General features: G+C 37.0%; 1 protein-coding gene across 5 annotated transcripts in view; it reads right to left on the bottom strand.

The window, feature by feature from the left end:
* Positions 1 to 6251: 6251 nt before the first annotated feature.
* The window catches only part of CYTIP (cytohesin 1 interacting protein), a 66656-nt gene continuing 57662 nt past the window's right edge, over positions 6252 to 15245 (bottom strand). For all 5 annotated transcript variants that reach the window (XM_037138333.2, XM_037138332.2, XM_037138334.2 and 2 more), the window contains 2 exons: positions 12202 to 12268; positions 6252 to 9626 (listed from right to left, as the gene is read on the bottom strand). In XM_037138333.2, coding sequence (XP_036994228.2) covers positions 9160 to 9626; positions 12202 to 12268 — 534 coding nt within the window. In that variant the 3' untranslated portion in view covers positions 6252 to 9159. The remainder of the gene's footprint in view (positions 9627 to 12201; positions 12269 to 15245) is intronic.

The following is a 15245-nucleotide window of genomic DNA, read 5'->3' as shown; positions in this document are numbered from 1 at the left end:
TAGCTTTTAAGATTTTCTCATTGACTTAAGCTTTTCATGGTTTTACTATAATGTGTGAGTGTAGGCTTATTTTTATTTTCCCAGCTCAAGACATAAACTTTCTGACTATAATAATGCATGAATTTCTATCAATCCTTCTAATTCTCAATCATTGGCTCTTCAAATATCACCTCTCTCTCATTTTCTCCTTCTTCCTCTCACCCTTTCATCCTTCAGGAATGTCCACTGCATGTATACTGGACCTTTTCATTCTCTTCTTCACACTCTTAACCTGGTTTAATACTTTCATTCTTTTTTTATTTCTCTCTACATTAAGATAATTTCTCTTACCTTTCAGTTCACAAATTTTCTCACTATCTATGTGTCATATGTTGTTCCACACATCATTAAAATTTAATTTCAAGACTAATTTTTATAATAAAAATGTACTTATGTTTATTTAAATTCTCTAATTCATATTGATTTTTTACTCCACTCTGGTTTCTATTACTTCTTTTTATTATCTTTAATCAACTTCCATGTCCTTATTTTTAATACATTTTATTATTTGGAAAAGCTGTAGATTTACAGAAAATTTGTAAAGGTAGTACAGAGGGTTTCTACACACCTTGCATTCAGTTTCCCCTATTATATTAGTATAGCACATTTGTTGTAATTAATGAAACAATATTGATACATTATCATTAACTAAAGTCCATGATTTATTAATAATTTTTTTTTACTTAATGTTCTTTTCTGCTCCAGGATGCCTTTCGAAACACCACATTATATTTATGCACCGTGTCTACCTAGGCTTCTCTTGGCTATAACAGTTCTCAGACTTTAGTTGTTTTGATGACCTTGACAGTTTTAAGAAGCACTGGTTGGTATTTTGTAGAATTTCTCTTGTGATCTGTCTGATATTTTCTTGTTATTAGACCCATGTTGTGGGTATAGGAAGGAAGACCACAAAGATAAAGTGCCATTCTCTCTACAACATATCAACCATATACCATAAACATGACCTATTACTATTGATGTTGACCTTGATCACCTGGCTGAATAGTGTTTGTTGGGTTTCTCCACTGTGGAGGTACCTTCTTTCTTTCCTTTCTATGCAGCACTTCATGGAAAGAAGTCACCGTGTTTGAGGAATGAAGAACTATACTCCATCTCCTCGAGGGTGCAGTATCTACAAAACTTACTTGGAATTCTTTCACATAGGAAATTTGTCTCTTCGCCCCATTTATTATTTATTCAGTCATTTATTTATGTCAGTATACATGGACTCATGCATGGATATTTGTGTTACATTTGGGTTATAATCTAATGCTCTTTTACTTATTTTGTTGCTCAAACTGACATACATGGCCATTGGAAGCTCATTCAGTTGGCTTCTGTGTCCCTTTGCTATATCCCCACCACTGTAAGATTTTGTTTTGTTTTTGTTTTTTAAATACTTCCTTATATTCTGGCACTAAAAATACTCCATGCTCTTCTTGTACTTTTTATGCCCCAGTCATAGAATCAGTCATTTCTCCAAGGAACCCTGGTTTCTTTTATTGGAGAGTAGAATTAGAAACCATAATCTTGTTGTTAAGAGTGCTCATTGCTACTAGGGTATCAATGCTTCTAAGACTTCTCAGCTGACAGAACAAATTAATATATGTGTGTGTTATCCCATGTATACGTAACATACCTACAGATACTCTTCTATGTAATCTGTATCTACATGAAGCTACTATTGAATGCATGCTGATGTTGTCAACTCTAATCCATTTCCACATGGATTATTCTAGCCTCTCCCCTTGTTTATCTGTAAACTTCCACTCCAACAGTAAAACCTGGCTCCCATCATCAGTCATTCATTCATCAACAGTTCAATTCCAATATACAGGTAAAACAGGATCAGAATGGTTCATTGGAACCCCATGGGAAACAACTTTTCCCAATTGAGTAGAATGTTTATGTTTAATTTAAAAGACTCTAGTCATTTTCAAATTTACTTAGTTCAGCTCCTTTTCCTTCCACTTTCTTAAGTAGGTTGTTTCTATAATTAGTAATACAGTTCGTTTGTTTTTTCACATTCTGCATTCCATCCTGGGATTCCCCCAACCTACTAAGTGGGTTTTGGTAATTTTCATATATTAAGAGTCATGCTTTTGCCACAAAGTTCTGTAGGTTTTGACAAATGCGTAGGGTTATGTACCCATGATTACAATATAATACATAATAGTTTTACCACTCTTTTCTCAGTCCTTTTATGCTGCCATACACCCACAGACTGGATTGCTTAACCAACAGAGACTTTCTCACAGATCTGCATGCTGGTTCGGGTTCCAGTCCAAGATCAAATTTCCAGCAGAGTTCAGTCTCTGGTAGATTTTTCTTCCTGGCTTTCAAATGGCTACTTTGTCTTCAAATGTCCATTCCTAACCCAAAGACTCTGCTACGCAATTAGCCTCCAAAACTGTGAGAAAATTGTTGTTCGAGCCACTCAGTCTGCGATATTTTGTTTCAGTAGCCCATGCAGACTAAGACAACTCTGTAAAACTTGCCAGCGTTCATCTAGTTAACCTTCTACACACACACACACACACACACACACACACACACACACACACACACACACTCCACCACTCAAACCCCTGAATACCACTAGCGTCTTTATTCTTCTATAGTATTGTCTCCTCCAGAATGTCATATGAATGTCATCATGCAATACGTAGCCCTTTCAGACCAGCTTCTTTCACTTAGCAGCAAGCATTTAAGATTTATCATGTCTTTTCCTGGCTTGATTGCTTATTTCTTAGTAATTAAATATCCTGTTGTATGGATATACCACAGTTTATTAATTAACCTATTAAGGGACATTTTCGTTGCTTCCAATATTTGGTCATTATAAATAAAGCTGATACAAATACTTGTGTGTGGGCTTTGTATGAAAATAAGTTTTCAAATCAGTGAGGTAAATAGCTAGGAGCATGATTGCTATATCATACTAACCATATGGCTTTGTAAAAAACTGCCAAAATCCCTTCCAAAGTGTCTGTACTATTTTATATTCCCATGGCAATGTAGGAGCTTTCCTATTGCCTGGCATCTTTGCCAAAAATTGGTATACGTGGTTTTCTTGTTGTTGAGATTTCAGTCATCCTAATAGCCATATAGTAATATCTCATTGTTTTTTAAATTTGAAAATCCCCAATGACAAATGATTTTTGAGCTCTTTTAATGAACTTATTTGCCATCTATATCATCCATGTAGCTATCCTTTTTGGAGATGTGTTTGTTCTGGTCTTTTGAACATAGTTTAATTAGGTTGTTTGGTTTTTTTAAGGTTTCTTTTCATAATTTGAATACAAGTCCTTACACAAGTGTGCTTTGCAAATATTTTATCCGGTCTATGAATTTTCTTTTGATTCTCTTAACAGTATCTTTCTCCAAGCAGAAGTTTTAAATTTTAACAATGTATCAACTTTTCATTTCATGAATCATACTTTTAATGCACCTAAAATTCATCACCAAATCCCAATGACATCTAGATTTTCTCCTGTGTTATCTTCTAGAAGTCTTATAATTGTATGTTTTACATATAAGTCTATGATTCAACTTTGAGCTAATTTTGTGAAATGTGTAAAGTTTTGCATATGGATGTCCAATTGTTCCAGAACCATTTGTTGAAAACCCTATCCTTTCTTCATTTAACTGCTTTTACTCCTTTGTCAGAGATCAGTCACTGACAATATTTATGTGGGTCTATTTCAAAGTATTCTGTTATGTTTCAAATATCTACATACCTACTCGATTTTTGGCAAACAACATTACCTTAATTTTGTAGATTTATTGAAAGTCTAGAAATTGGTCATTGTGATTTCTCCCACCTCCTGTTCTACATTCTCTTCCTCCAGTTTTACATTGGCCATTTAAGGTCTTTTGCCTTTCCATAAAAAATTTAGAATCAGTTTGTCAACATTTACAAAATAGTTTGCTGGAATTTTCATTAACATTTTATTAAACCTATAGGTTAAGTTTGGAAGAATACAGAGTACCTCTTTGTTTATTTAGATTTTATTTATTTCAGCAGTTTTAGTGATTTTCCTGTATAGATCCTGCATATATATATATATATATTTAGGATTATTTTTAAGTATTTCATTTTGATGGTACATGGCATTATTTAACTTCAAATCATAGTTGTTCATTGCTAGTATACAAGAATCATTTGACTTTTGTATAATAATTTTTATCTTGTGACCTTGCTATACTTACTTGTTAGTTCCAGGATTTTTGTTGTTTTTGATTCTTCAGGGTTTGCCACATAGAGAACCATGTCATTTGTAAACAAAGACAGTTTTATTTCTTCCTTCTCAATTTATATGCCTTTTATTTCCTTTCCTTGTCTTAGTGTGCTAACTAGGATTTCTAGTGCAATGGTAAATAGAAGTAGTGAGAGGACATTCTTGGTTTGTACCTGATCTTGAAAGGAAAGCATCCAGTTTCTTACTATTATATTAGCTATCGTTTTTTGTAGATGTTATTTATCAAGCTTTGAGAGATCTATTCTCTTTTCTTAAGGGATATATGTTTTATATTTATTCAAACTGCTTTATTTCTCAAATTATGACAGTTCTATTATTTGCCATATCTCTAGACCTTTGCTAATAATAATTCATTTCCTTTATGCTTTATAATTTTGATTATGAGTTTCATTTTGTTTGTTTTTTTAGAATTCCTGTCCTCTGCTTATAAAGATGCACTAATATAGAAATGATTAAGTCCAGCACACCAATCACTGTACATTATATTCCCTGAGCAGAACTTGAAAGCAATTATTTAATTCTCCAATCTTCTTTTCTTTTTTCTTTTTTTACTTTATTTTTATTGTATACACCATTATAGAGGTTCCCATTTCCCTCCCCTTTGCCTACCTTCCCCTCACTCCCCTTTCTTCTGGCTATCACCACACCGTTGTGGTCTTTGCCTAAGGGTCATGAATATGTGTTCTTTAATATTCTCTTAAATTCTTCTATCATTTCATGCCCCTGGGAGACAAAGTTGGGAGTTATTAATAGATCCGGAGTCAGTTTCCTACTCAGCTTTTTGGCTAGTTATACAATCTTGACCAGGTTATTTAATTTCAAAGATCTATAATCTTGCCATTTGTTTATAGAACAATTTAAAATGGTGACATTCACCATTTATTTTTACTCAAAAAAGTTTAGAGACACTTATTATTTTTATATCATCAGATTTGTAATCTCCTTGGATGGTGCTGATTTCAACCTCCTGATGTTCCTGCCATTGCATAATCCCTGCTTCTTGTACCTAACAAAGAGGACAGGGCAGTTAATAGGATGTCCCTCTGCAGTTATGTTCTGCTATATTGCAAAAGTGATGGGATGCCGCTCCTGTAGTTACACTGCTATTATTTAAGAGTCTGTCTTGCTTGCAGTCTTTGTTTCCATTGTTGATTTTATAGGAAGCTGCTATAAATCTTATGTCTGCAAGAAAATGATTCTCACAACCAGAGGGAGTTTAGTAGTAAATCCTTTCCCCAGTCAATCCTCCAGGCAAGAATTCAATCCTGGGTGACACCTTGATTGTAGCATTGTGAGACCCTGAGCAGATCCAGCTACTCTTTGTCCATACCCTGACCCACAGGCTTTGAGATAATGTTCTAAGCCTCTAAGCTTGTAGTAATTTGTTAAATAACAATAAAAAGCAAGTATAAGTGCCAAACCTCAAATAGTAGGCAGTACCTTTTAAACACCTTAAGAGGTTCAAAGAAGTGTCAAGTGTTCAACCCAGATTTTTAGTTTTTATTTTATTTTTTTGAGAAAGGGGAAGGGAGAAAGAATGAGGGAGAGAGAAACACTGATCCGTTGCCTTCCATAAGCACCCTGACCAAGGACTGAACCCCCAACCCAGGCCTGTGCCCTGATAGGAATTCAACCTTGACATGTTGGTTTGTGGGAATACCCCCAACCAACTGAGCCACACCAGCCGGGGCTTACCCCAGATTTTTAGAAATTTGCATTTAAAACAATCATTTCATTTAAGGTAGGTAGGGGAAAAGATACAGATAGAGATGATAGAAATAGGTAGAGACAGACATAGAGATAGAGATAGAGATAGATAGAGATAGAGATAGAGATAGAGATAGAGATAGAGATAGAGATAGAGATAGAGATAGAGATAGAGATAGAGATAGATAGAGACTGAGATAGAAAAAGTTCTGACACTGAATAATAGCAAACTTTATTTCAGAAACATATCAAATTTTTTATTGCCCATGGTTCTGTAGGAAATGGATATAAATTACCAGTAATTTTGTGATCTAAAAAACTCAATCATTATTATGTATTATTTACTGTTCTTAGATATATACATTCATAAATACTTATACTTTATAATCAGTACACATATGCTGTGTCCACATTTGATTTCTTCAGTGCAAAGAAATCAAATATTAAAATTATAAACTATAATTTTAATACTGTTTGCATCGAGCAACTAAGACACAAAAGTATTACAAAGTAGAAAGTGATCAATAAAATTGTATTTCAAAAAATATCATTTCCACCTGTTTGACATGGTGATGCTCCTTTAACCACATGACAAAAGCAATTCCCGATACCCATGATTCAAATCTGGTTTAATGGTGCTGTACTAGAAAATGACTTTTCATAACAAATTGTCAATTAATGAAATTCACCACTCTCACATATAAGACAAGTTTGAGGGTTGAAAAAGCACTTCATTTTTCAATTCTCTTCTTGGCGAACTGCATCAAAGTGAGTCATTGTTGCATCACATCATAGAAATGAAAGCCAAAGCCCTATTGAGACCACATTCAGTCTAAAAAGTTATGTTGTGAAAATTTACCCACATTTCCACTAAGTAGCTCATTTTCTCACAACTTGTGAACACGCAAAACATGCCATACCCTTCCTTCCTGTACTTCGGTTAAAAAAGTGCTTTTCTTTATTTCCAGAACAAAGCTAACTTTGACACCAATTCTTCATACCGCAGACTATAGTGGAACTTGCTCTGCCCCTTCCTGTGCCTCTTTGGGTTTGATATTTACTGTAAGAAACAAGTATCTCACTTGTTCTGTATCCTATATTCAGTACTAAAGGCCACAAGAAAAGTAAATGCCTTATGGTCTGCTCTCCCAGACCTGTGGTAGTTCCCAAATCATTGTTCACATTGTAGAAGACTTTAAAGTCATCTTTCTTCAAATATATGTGATATTCCTTTCCCCTAAGCTCCATGAAGTAGGATTAACAGAAAATGTTGTATTCATGCAAGCATATCTTTAACATGATAATTCTAGTCTATGATAAAAAATAAGCCCTGTCAGTCAGCACAACCCATTTGCAAGCCCTTGCTGAAAATAAATGTATTGCTAACCATGCAGTTATAAATGTGCCTGTATCTGAAAACTTGTTTATGGAGACCAGGAGAGTCACCCTATGTGTGTGTCTGTTCTCCTATTTACCAAAGACAATAACCTTAGTCCATGCGGTATCTACAGTTGCACGTTTTCTGTATTCTTACAGGGGTGGTGTGGGCGAGTCCTGTGGCCTATGGTGATACCTGCACATAACCAGCAAAAGAGTGAGCAACATCTACAGAGGCAGAGATAATCAGCTAGATCCAGGAAGAACTGGCTTCCAATTTCAGTCCCAATATGGACCATGGGAATTTCTCCAAATTCCTGCTTCTTTATCTATATGCCTAACCCCTATCTACAGAGTTATTTCAGAGATCGCATGAAAATCATTTTTAACCTACTAGGCATTCAGTAAATGGCAGACAGGATTGCTATTGTTTCTGTGAAATGCCGCGCTCTCTGCTTTTCACATGAATGATCCTCAAGCAGAGCCCACAGGATGTTTCTGAGTTCAGAGAATTAAGAGAGCAGGTCTCGGTTAGAAATCTCTTTCATTTTTATTTCATTATTTATTTCTTACCCTACAGGCTTCCTTACCCTCCCCTCCATTTATTCTCAAATGACTCATTCCTCACTCAGTTTGTTTAAGTGTAGCAGCTCTACTCAAAGTCAACTATGAGATGTCTCTTTCTCCCAAACATGCATGTGCGCGCACACACAACTCAAAACCAATAAGGGCTATTTACTACATTGTCCGGTTTATCTGCTCTAGAGTGTATGTAAGAGCAGCTCTATCACCAGAAGAGAAAAATTATGGACTTTAATGGGCATTGAACAAAAATGTGATTGAATGCTAGAAGTAAGGTAATACTAACATAATTAATAGGTTAGGAGAGTGCTAAGGCAAAAACTATTTAAAATATGTAACATAAAATGAGGAGTGTGGTGGAAAATCTACAGGAGGAAAAACCTTTTTTTGACTCTAATTTTTCAAATTTTAGATTTGTTTTTTTTTTAATATCACAAAACTGTAGGATCTTGAGAGGTCTAGTCTTGTCATTAATATTTAGGCACAATAAAAAGTGAATTGAATAAGAATATCATTCCCATCCATTGTGTTTAGGCTGCCTATTAAAAAACCTTTATTATAATCTTCCTCAGCACCCACCTTAGGCAATATCTTTCCAAGGACCTCATGAAACTTAAACCCTCACTTTACGTACAGTTCCCGCTTTGTTGTCACTGTGGATATGAAAGGGGCTGATGACCATCTTTGTTTATAATCCTTGATAGATTTCAACAGAAACATTCAAAATTGCCTATTTTTAAACCTCCCCAGAGGTTACTGAGTTTAAGCTAACATAAAGTTTTGATACCTACCAAGTAACCTACAGAAGGTATTCCAAATAATTATATTGTCATTCTCTTATTTACACTTGACTCCAAAGTTCTAAGTTTTTCACAGGAATAATCTACAAAATAAATATGACTCTTGCCTTCACAGGCAGCACTAGAATGAGCAAGCCTTCGTGTTGGTTTGTCATTTGATCTAACTTACGATGTTATTTCCCTACTGTCTGCTTAGAACTTGAGCTGTTCTAGTTGAAAAATTAAGAAGCGAAAGTAATGATAGAAAAACTTTAAATAAAGGTCATTATTGCCATGAAATGGGATGTCAGTTTTGCAATTCATTTGCACTTTCCCACTAAACTGGGTGGAGTTGACCTAAAGAAGCCCAGAGATATTTATGAAATAAGCTCATAGGAAAGGCATCCCAGCCTTCAGAAGCGACTTTCTTCCTCTTCCACAGGGCGGTGAAGGCCGGGGATGAATTTCAAGAGCTGTTTCCGGACACTTCCCTTTCTGCTTTTTCGGGGCAGGGTCCCAAACATGCTTGAGAAGTTGCTTTCCCACAAGGGAGACATGGACCCACTGCTGGCGGTACTAATGTTCCGGTTCTTCCTCGAAGATGACCTCTTCAGAAAATCGTCCCCATCCTTGAGGACAAAGCACTCGTCGTCTGTGCTCGTCTGCCGGCTGAAGGCGCCCTTGCTGGAGTCCTCAGACATGCAGGTCTGATAGCCCTCCTCGCTGTCCATGGTCAGGGAGCTCAGCCAGCTCTTGCAACTGCTCTCACTGGAGAAGCGGTGCCGGTTTGGGAGGGCTGAGCCTGCCCCAGGCAAGTTCCCAAACAGAAGTGATTCATCCATGTCCATGTTTTCCAAACTTGGGCAGTTAGCCGCGTCACCTAGAATGACGAAAACAAAGTCTACTGTGGAACGGTGTTGCCATCACTGCCCACAAGGAAATACACCAGAACTTATCTTCAAAGGGTATAAGAAATAGTAACAGGGAATAATATTTTTCAGTGAGCCTTGACTTGCAAAAGTAAGTGACTGGTTATGAGGCCATCTGATACACCTCACAGTGGGTTTCCCAAACTATTGTCCATGGCAAACCTGCCATGTAAAAGGTTCTGTGATCAGGAAAATGGTAATGCAAGATTAAATAGAGTTAAACAAGCATCTTTATATGAGAACAGTCCGATTCTTCTGACTCTATGCCAGTGTGACTTGAGCATTTTTAAAAGGATCATTCCTGAAACTGAAGTGACTCTGCAACCCTTGATTAAAATGTACAGAAATGGGGTTCCAAAAAATGTCTTTGGGGAAATGATGTGTTATGAATTTCCTCCATTTATTTCCTCTGATTTTTAACTACTATCTTCTATAATTGTAAAGTTATTATAATATCATTTGAAGGGGAAACACGGTTATAAAACCTGCACCTGTATGCTCATTATAGAAAATTCAAAGGTACTTAAAACAGAAAGGATATCATCCAGCCTCAATACTCGAAGTTTCTTATTAGAATTTGTAATATTTGACTGCTCAGGAATGATACTGTACCCAGAAAACAACCCTTTCCTCAAAAAGTAATAATTCATTTGAAGAAATTGAATTTTATCTGCTTAGCTGAATGTTTTCATAACCTACATCTGGGCTCTCCAAACTTAAATTTTAATTGCATACCAACATCCTGTCCTCTCTTGCTTTTATTCTGGCTGGTAAACCGCTAAAAGGAAGGAGATTGTCTGTAATACTAGCCTGAGAAAGCCCCCTGGATTCGAGTCACAGATCTAAAATGTTGGAGAAAAAATAATTCCAGAAAGTTTCAAAAAACAAAACTTGAATTTGCCATTGCACCAAGCACTATACCGAACCCACATAAATGAAGTGAATAGAGGCATACCCTGCTGGAGCCTATAAGTAAATATACATTACATGCAGGCACTACAGTATTTTATAGAAGGTACTTGAGCACCCTCAGATTTCAGTATCCACAGGGGTGGATCCTGGCACCAATCCTCCATGGATGCCAAAGGATCACTGTAATTTGACTGTAACTACTTCAAGAAAAGTAATAGAATATTGTTCATTCAGAAACAGTTTTACTTTGTGTTGATTATTTCTACTGCTGCTCTCTTTCGTCCTTGGTTGACAATATAAAAGGAGACTTTATTTTCCTTTTGATCTGCAAGGTGGAGCATGGCCGGCCCTCAGTGACTAATCATATTTCTTTTCCTTTTTGTTAATACAACCTACTTTATTTCATCTTGCAATGAGTTGATCTAATCAACTGTTTTTGTAGAATCTCATGCCTTGAAGATTTAGTCTAGGCCTAGAAAAAAGTACACTAAAAAAGAACTCCTTCAACCTCTAAAAAAATGAGTACAACAATGGCTTCATGAGGAGACAGTCACCTTGACTCTGAACTAAGGACCTTGTCTCTACAAGGCCATTTCTATAGACTCCCAGAACAAAGCCCACCTCTACTCCAGAATGCTCTGAAAGTGGGAGCAAAGTTTTTCCAAACCTTCAAGTCTACAGAAATCCAACAGGTAGCTAAATGTTGCACCTCTTTCTTGTTAGCAATCTTCACACCCAAAAATATCTATTATGAATTTTAAAGTAAGTTAAATACATAAAAAGAGAAATAGCTCATATATATGTTGATTAAAAAACAACTTCAACACAAACCTCCAAGACATACATTAGTGACTAATTAAAAATTAAATGTATCTCTTTTTCTGTAAACAGATTTTCACTTTTGACAGACACCTAGGTTAGAGATAGTGATTGTAGACATGGTATCATATGAAGAAAATAAAACCTATATTTTACATCCACTTAGATAGTGGTTTCAATAAATTATCTATACATATAAGTTCATTCTTCAGGTTACATGATTCACATACTAATGTCAAATCAACAAATTTTAAACTTACCTTTTCTTTTTAGATTATACACATAGCAAAAACTGCAAATTTACTGTTATAATGATCATTCACATTTCTGTCTTGGCCTTGGAGGCCATGAGGGAGAATTTCTCAACATTAACATAAACTACACAATTTGAGCAATGATAGGAGCTCTACTTAAGAAGTGTGCTACCATTCCAGCCTCAAGAGTTTCTCAGAACTATGAAGCCCCTGAGCCACGAATACTCCCGGGAATTTCACTCATCTATTGAAATCAGACAATTGTTCCAACTGCCCGCCTAAAGTCTCTGGGTGACTCTTGCAAGTGTGGGCACAAGGTGTGTGTACACATGGTTTCATATGCGTACTGTGTATTGTGTGTATGGAGGAGGGGATGTGACTTGACTTATTCTACTCTAAATATATACATTTCATTATGTGTTTCTTTATCTATGGTACACAATTTTTTCTTGTAATGATGATAATCTCAAAGCAACTTAGAGGCAGAACTACTGAAAGGGTGAAATGTTGGTGTGGTATCTGAACAGGAAGTCATATTTACCATGAAGCAGGCGCTGTTCCTGTAACTGCAGAGTTCTGAACTCCACCCATTTCTTCTTCAAGTTTTGCTAAGAAAAAAAAGTTGTGCAAATTATTAGGAAACCTCAGTGAAGGTAGCAATTTACTTCTAGGTGTTGAGATTTGTCATTAAAATTTTTCCTTTCTCTCTAGCACTAAAAACCTCTCCCATTCATTTGAAGGATTTTTTTCTCTATAAAAGGGGAATATTAGGAATACTATTTTCTCAGAAAGTAATCTAGTAGCACCGACCAATTGAAATGATGACATCATTTCAATAGAAACAGTAAAAACAGTAGACAATAAAAACACTGATATTCATTCATTTTTTATTTAAAAAGTATTGTAGAACCAGATTGCTCCGATCTGTATCCATTTACTCTCTGTTCAGACAAGGATCTCCATTCTAGTCTCTCCTCATAGGTAGAATGAAATGCAGGAGAAAGACAAAAACAGAACCGAATCCCTGGAATTATCATGAGAATTAAATGAGTAAGTAGTTATAAAATGATTAGAACAGTGACTAGATCTTAGTAGTAATTGCTCAGTAAACACCATCCTCATCCTCTAATCCTGCAGCACTAAAAGTCTTCTGTTAGACATCTTGTTATTTTCTACACCAAAAAGGGGAAGTCAACATATTCTTAGAGGCTTCCTTAGAAGGCTAAACTTAAAACAGAACTAAGCATCTTTCCTTGGCGGCTCAGTTCCTGAGAGCAGTAGCTCAGGGTGGGAATGAAGTGGCTGATGTGATGATGGAGATGGCAGGTGAGGCCTGGACGAGCCCACAGACTGGGCTGAGGTGATGGGAACTGAAAGCCAAACAGACAGAAGGCAGCTGACAAGGCAGTGCCAAAGGCTGTTCTCTCTCCTTCTGTTTGTTCTCTACTCCACCCCTTCCTTTGCTATTTCAGGTGCCCACAGCCAGCCTAGCAGGCAGGCACAGCACCGCTTTGCCCATGGACACCAGCGCCAGAGGAAGGGCAGCCCTGTTGGAAAGGGCAGATAAAGTGTGAAAAGGAATAGAAAAAGAAGTATATTTGGAAGGGGAAGCCCTAAAGAAAAGAAAATAAATGCTTAAGAAAAAAAAAGGCTGTTGTCTCATTTCAAGGACTAATCACAGGGCAGGATTTTCCAGTCCTTGATAACAATAACGTTTATCAGCAATCCTATGGTTGCCAGTATAATATGCAAGCAATAAATTCAAGCCACATAATGCCTGGCTCCATTAATGTTCTTTCTGTAGTATAATGAAGTCTATATGGCTATAAAACTGCCAGGCTACCAACAGCACAGCTATTACCTGGGTGAACCTTTCATCAGTCACATGGAGGCTATGGGAACCTCTATGGGCACAGAGTTAGGGGACCAGGGAGCACAGCGCTAACAAGATCTGGCCTGTATACCAACTCTTTTCTTCTTTCTTAGACAAGTTTATCTCCTGCAAGTGTATAGTCAATTAGGGGAACACAAAGCCAGCTTGAAAGTCAAAACTGAATACAGACAGAGGAGCAAATTATATTTTTACACCTACTTATCCAGTAATACAAAGTCAGGGTTTGCCACATACTTAACTTTTTGGGGAAAAATAAAGCTTATAAAATATCTAATCTCTTGATCTGGCCCAGTCATCTAAGTATGCCATCATTTAAACCAAGAAAATACCAGTGTAAAGAGCAAATATGTCAAAGTGACTGAGTTTTTAGTCTGTATCGAAGCTTCCCTATTTTTCTCAGAGTCTGATTCTGGCTGCTATTAGCATCACAGTTGTTTATTTGGACAAATTTGATCTCTCACCACTAGAAGACAATTAAAGTGCTGGCCACAACCCCTCACTGTGCCGAGGTCAGTGCCTGGTCCCCAGCAGCAGCTCTGTAAATACTGGTTGAATGAGCCTATAAAAGAATGGCTTCCTGAAACAATTTTCAACTATCACAGACTAAATGTTTTCAATTGGCTGTATTTCCAATGTGTCCAATCTATATGAGACACACATAAAGCTAAATATACCCATGGCACTTGGATATTTTTATAGTGCTTTCATGGCGAACATGCTATTTAATTTTCCTAACTGTCCAAAAAAGTTCCAGATTAGGAAATAAAGGTTCAATGTAGCAAAATATTTCCCAAGAGCTACAAACGCAGTAAATAACAGAGTTAGAAAAAAAAGGAGCTCCCCCAGGTAGCCTACTGGATATACTATTCTCATGTTAAACATTTGAATCATAGGTCATGAGAAAGGGAATCCCTGAGAACACGAGTCTTTGAGGAACTGAATGTGCACTTACGTAGGACACACAAACTAAATGTCATCGTGTGTAGGGAAAGCCAGCCCGACCCCCGTTAAAGGTCAGACCCGAGACACATGAGGCTCAACACATGAACTGGAAACCTCATAATTTCAAGATTAGAGAAGGGAGAGCAATGCAAGAGGGTAAGCAGGAATGAACCCAAAGTTCTGCTGGACTTGGAGAAAGAGAAAGAGATAGTGAGGAATTTGGATCTTATGGTGAGATGTATAGTTCAAGTGCACTTATGCAGCCCAGGACAGAGGCAAGTTTCCTGCTTGAGAAAAGAACTTTAGCTGAAGCTCCACCCCCGTGAAAAGGAGTCTGGGGAAAGGACTAATGGTGACTGTGGCTCACACAGAACCTGTACCTGCAGGAGCAAGAACACGTAAGTGCAGCCTCATGACTTGAGCCAGGCAGCACACTGACCCTCCAGGGAAGGCACCCAAGCTGCCAGACCTGGCTCTGCATCGGCAGCCTTGGAGTGCATAGTGGAGGCGATTGCCCGACTATCACGCTGAGTGGAAGGGAGAGGCATCGTGCGAGGGAAGTGGGCAATCTAACCTCTAAAACGCCTGCTGAAGTTTAGTAACAAGGATGAGAAAACTGATCATCAGTACATGGATTCTCTCCAAACAAAATGAAAATAGAAGTGTCAAAAGGGAGTTTAAAACCAGAATACTTATAATCAATCCTCTGAGAGAGAAATGATATCCGTGTTAATAAGAAATTTGAAACA

The sequence above is a fragment of the Artibeus jamaicensis genome, unplaced genomic scaffold (assembly GCF_021234435.1).
Source record: "Artibeus jamaicensis isolate MK-2021 breed Jamaican fruit bat unplaced genomic scaffold, CSHL_Jam_final contig_1832, whole genome shotgun sequence".
Lineage (NCBI taxonomy): Eukaryota > Metazoa > Chordata > Mammalia > Chiroptera > Phyllostomidae > Artibeus > Artibeus jamaicensis.
The sequence above is the reverse complement of the archived record's forward strand: the minus strand, read 5'-3'. Positions and strand labels throughout refer to the sequence as shown.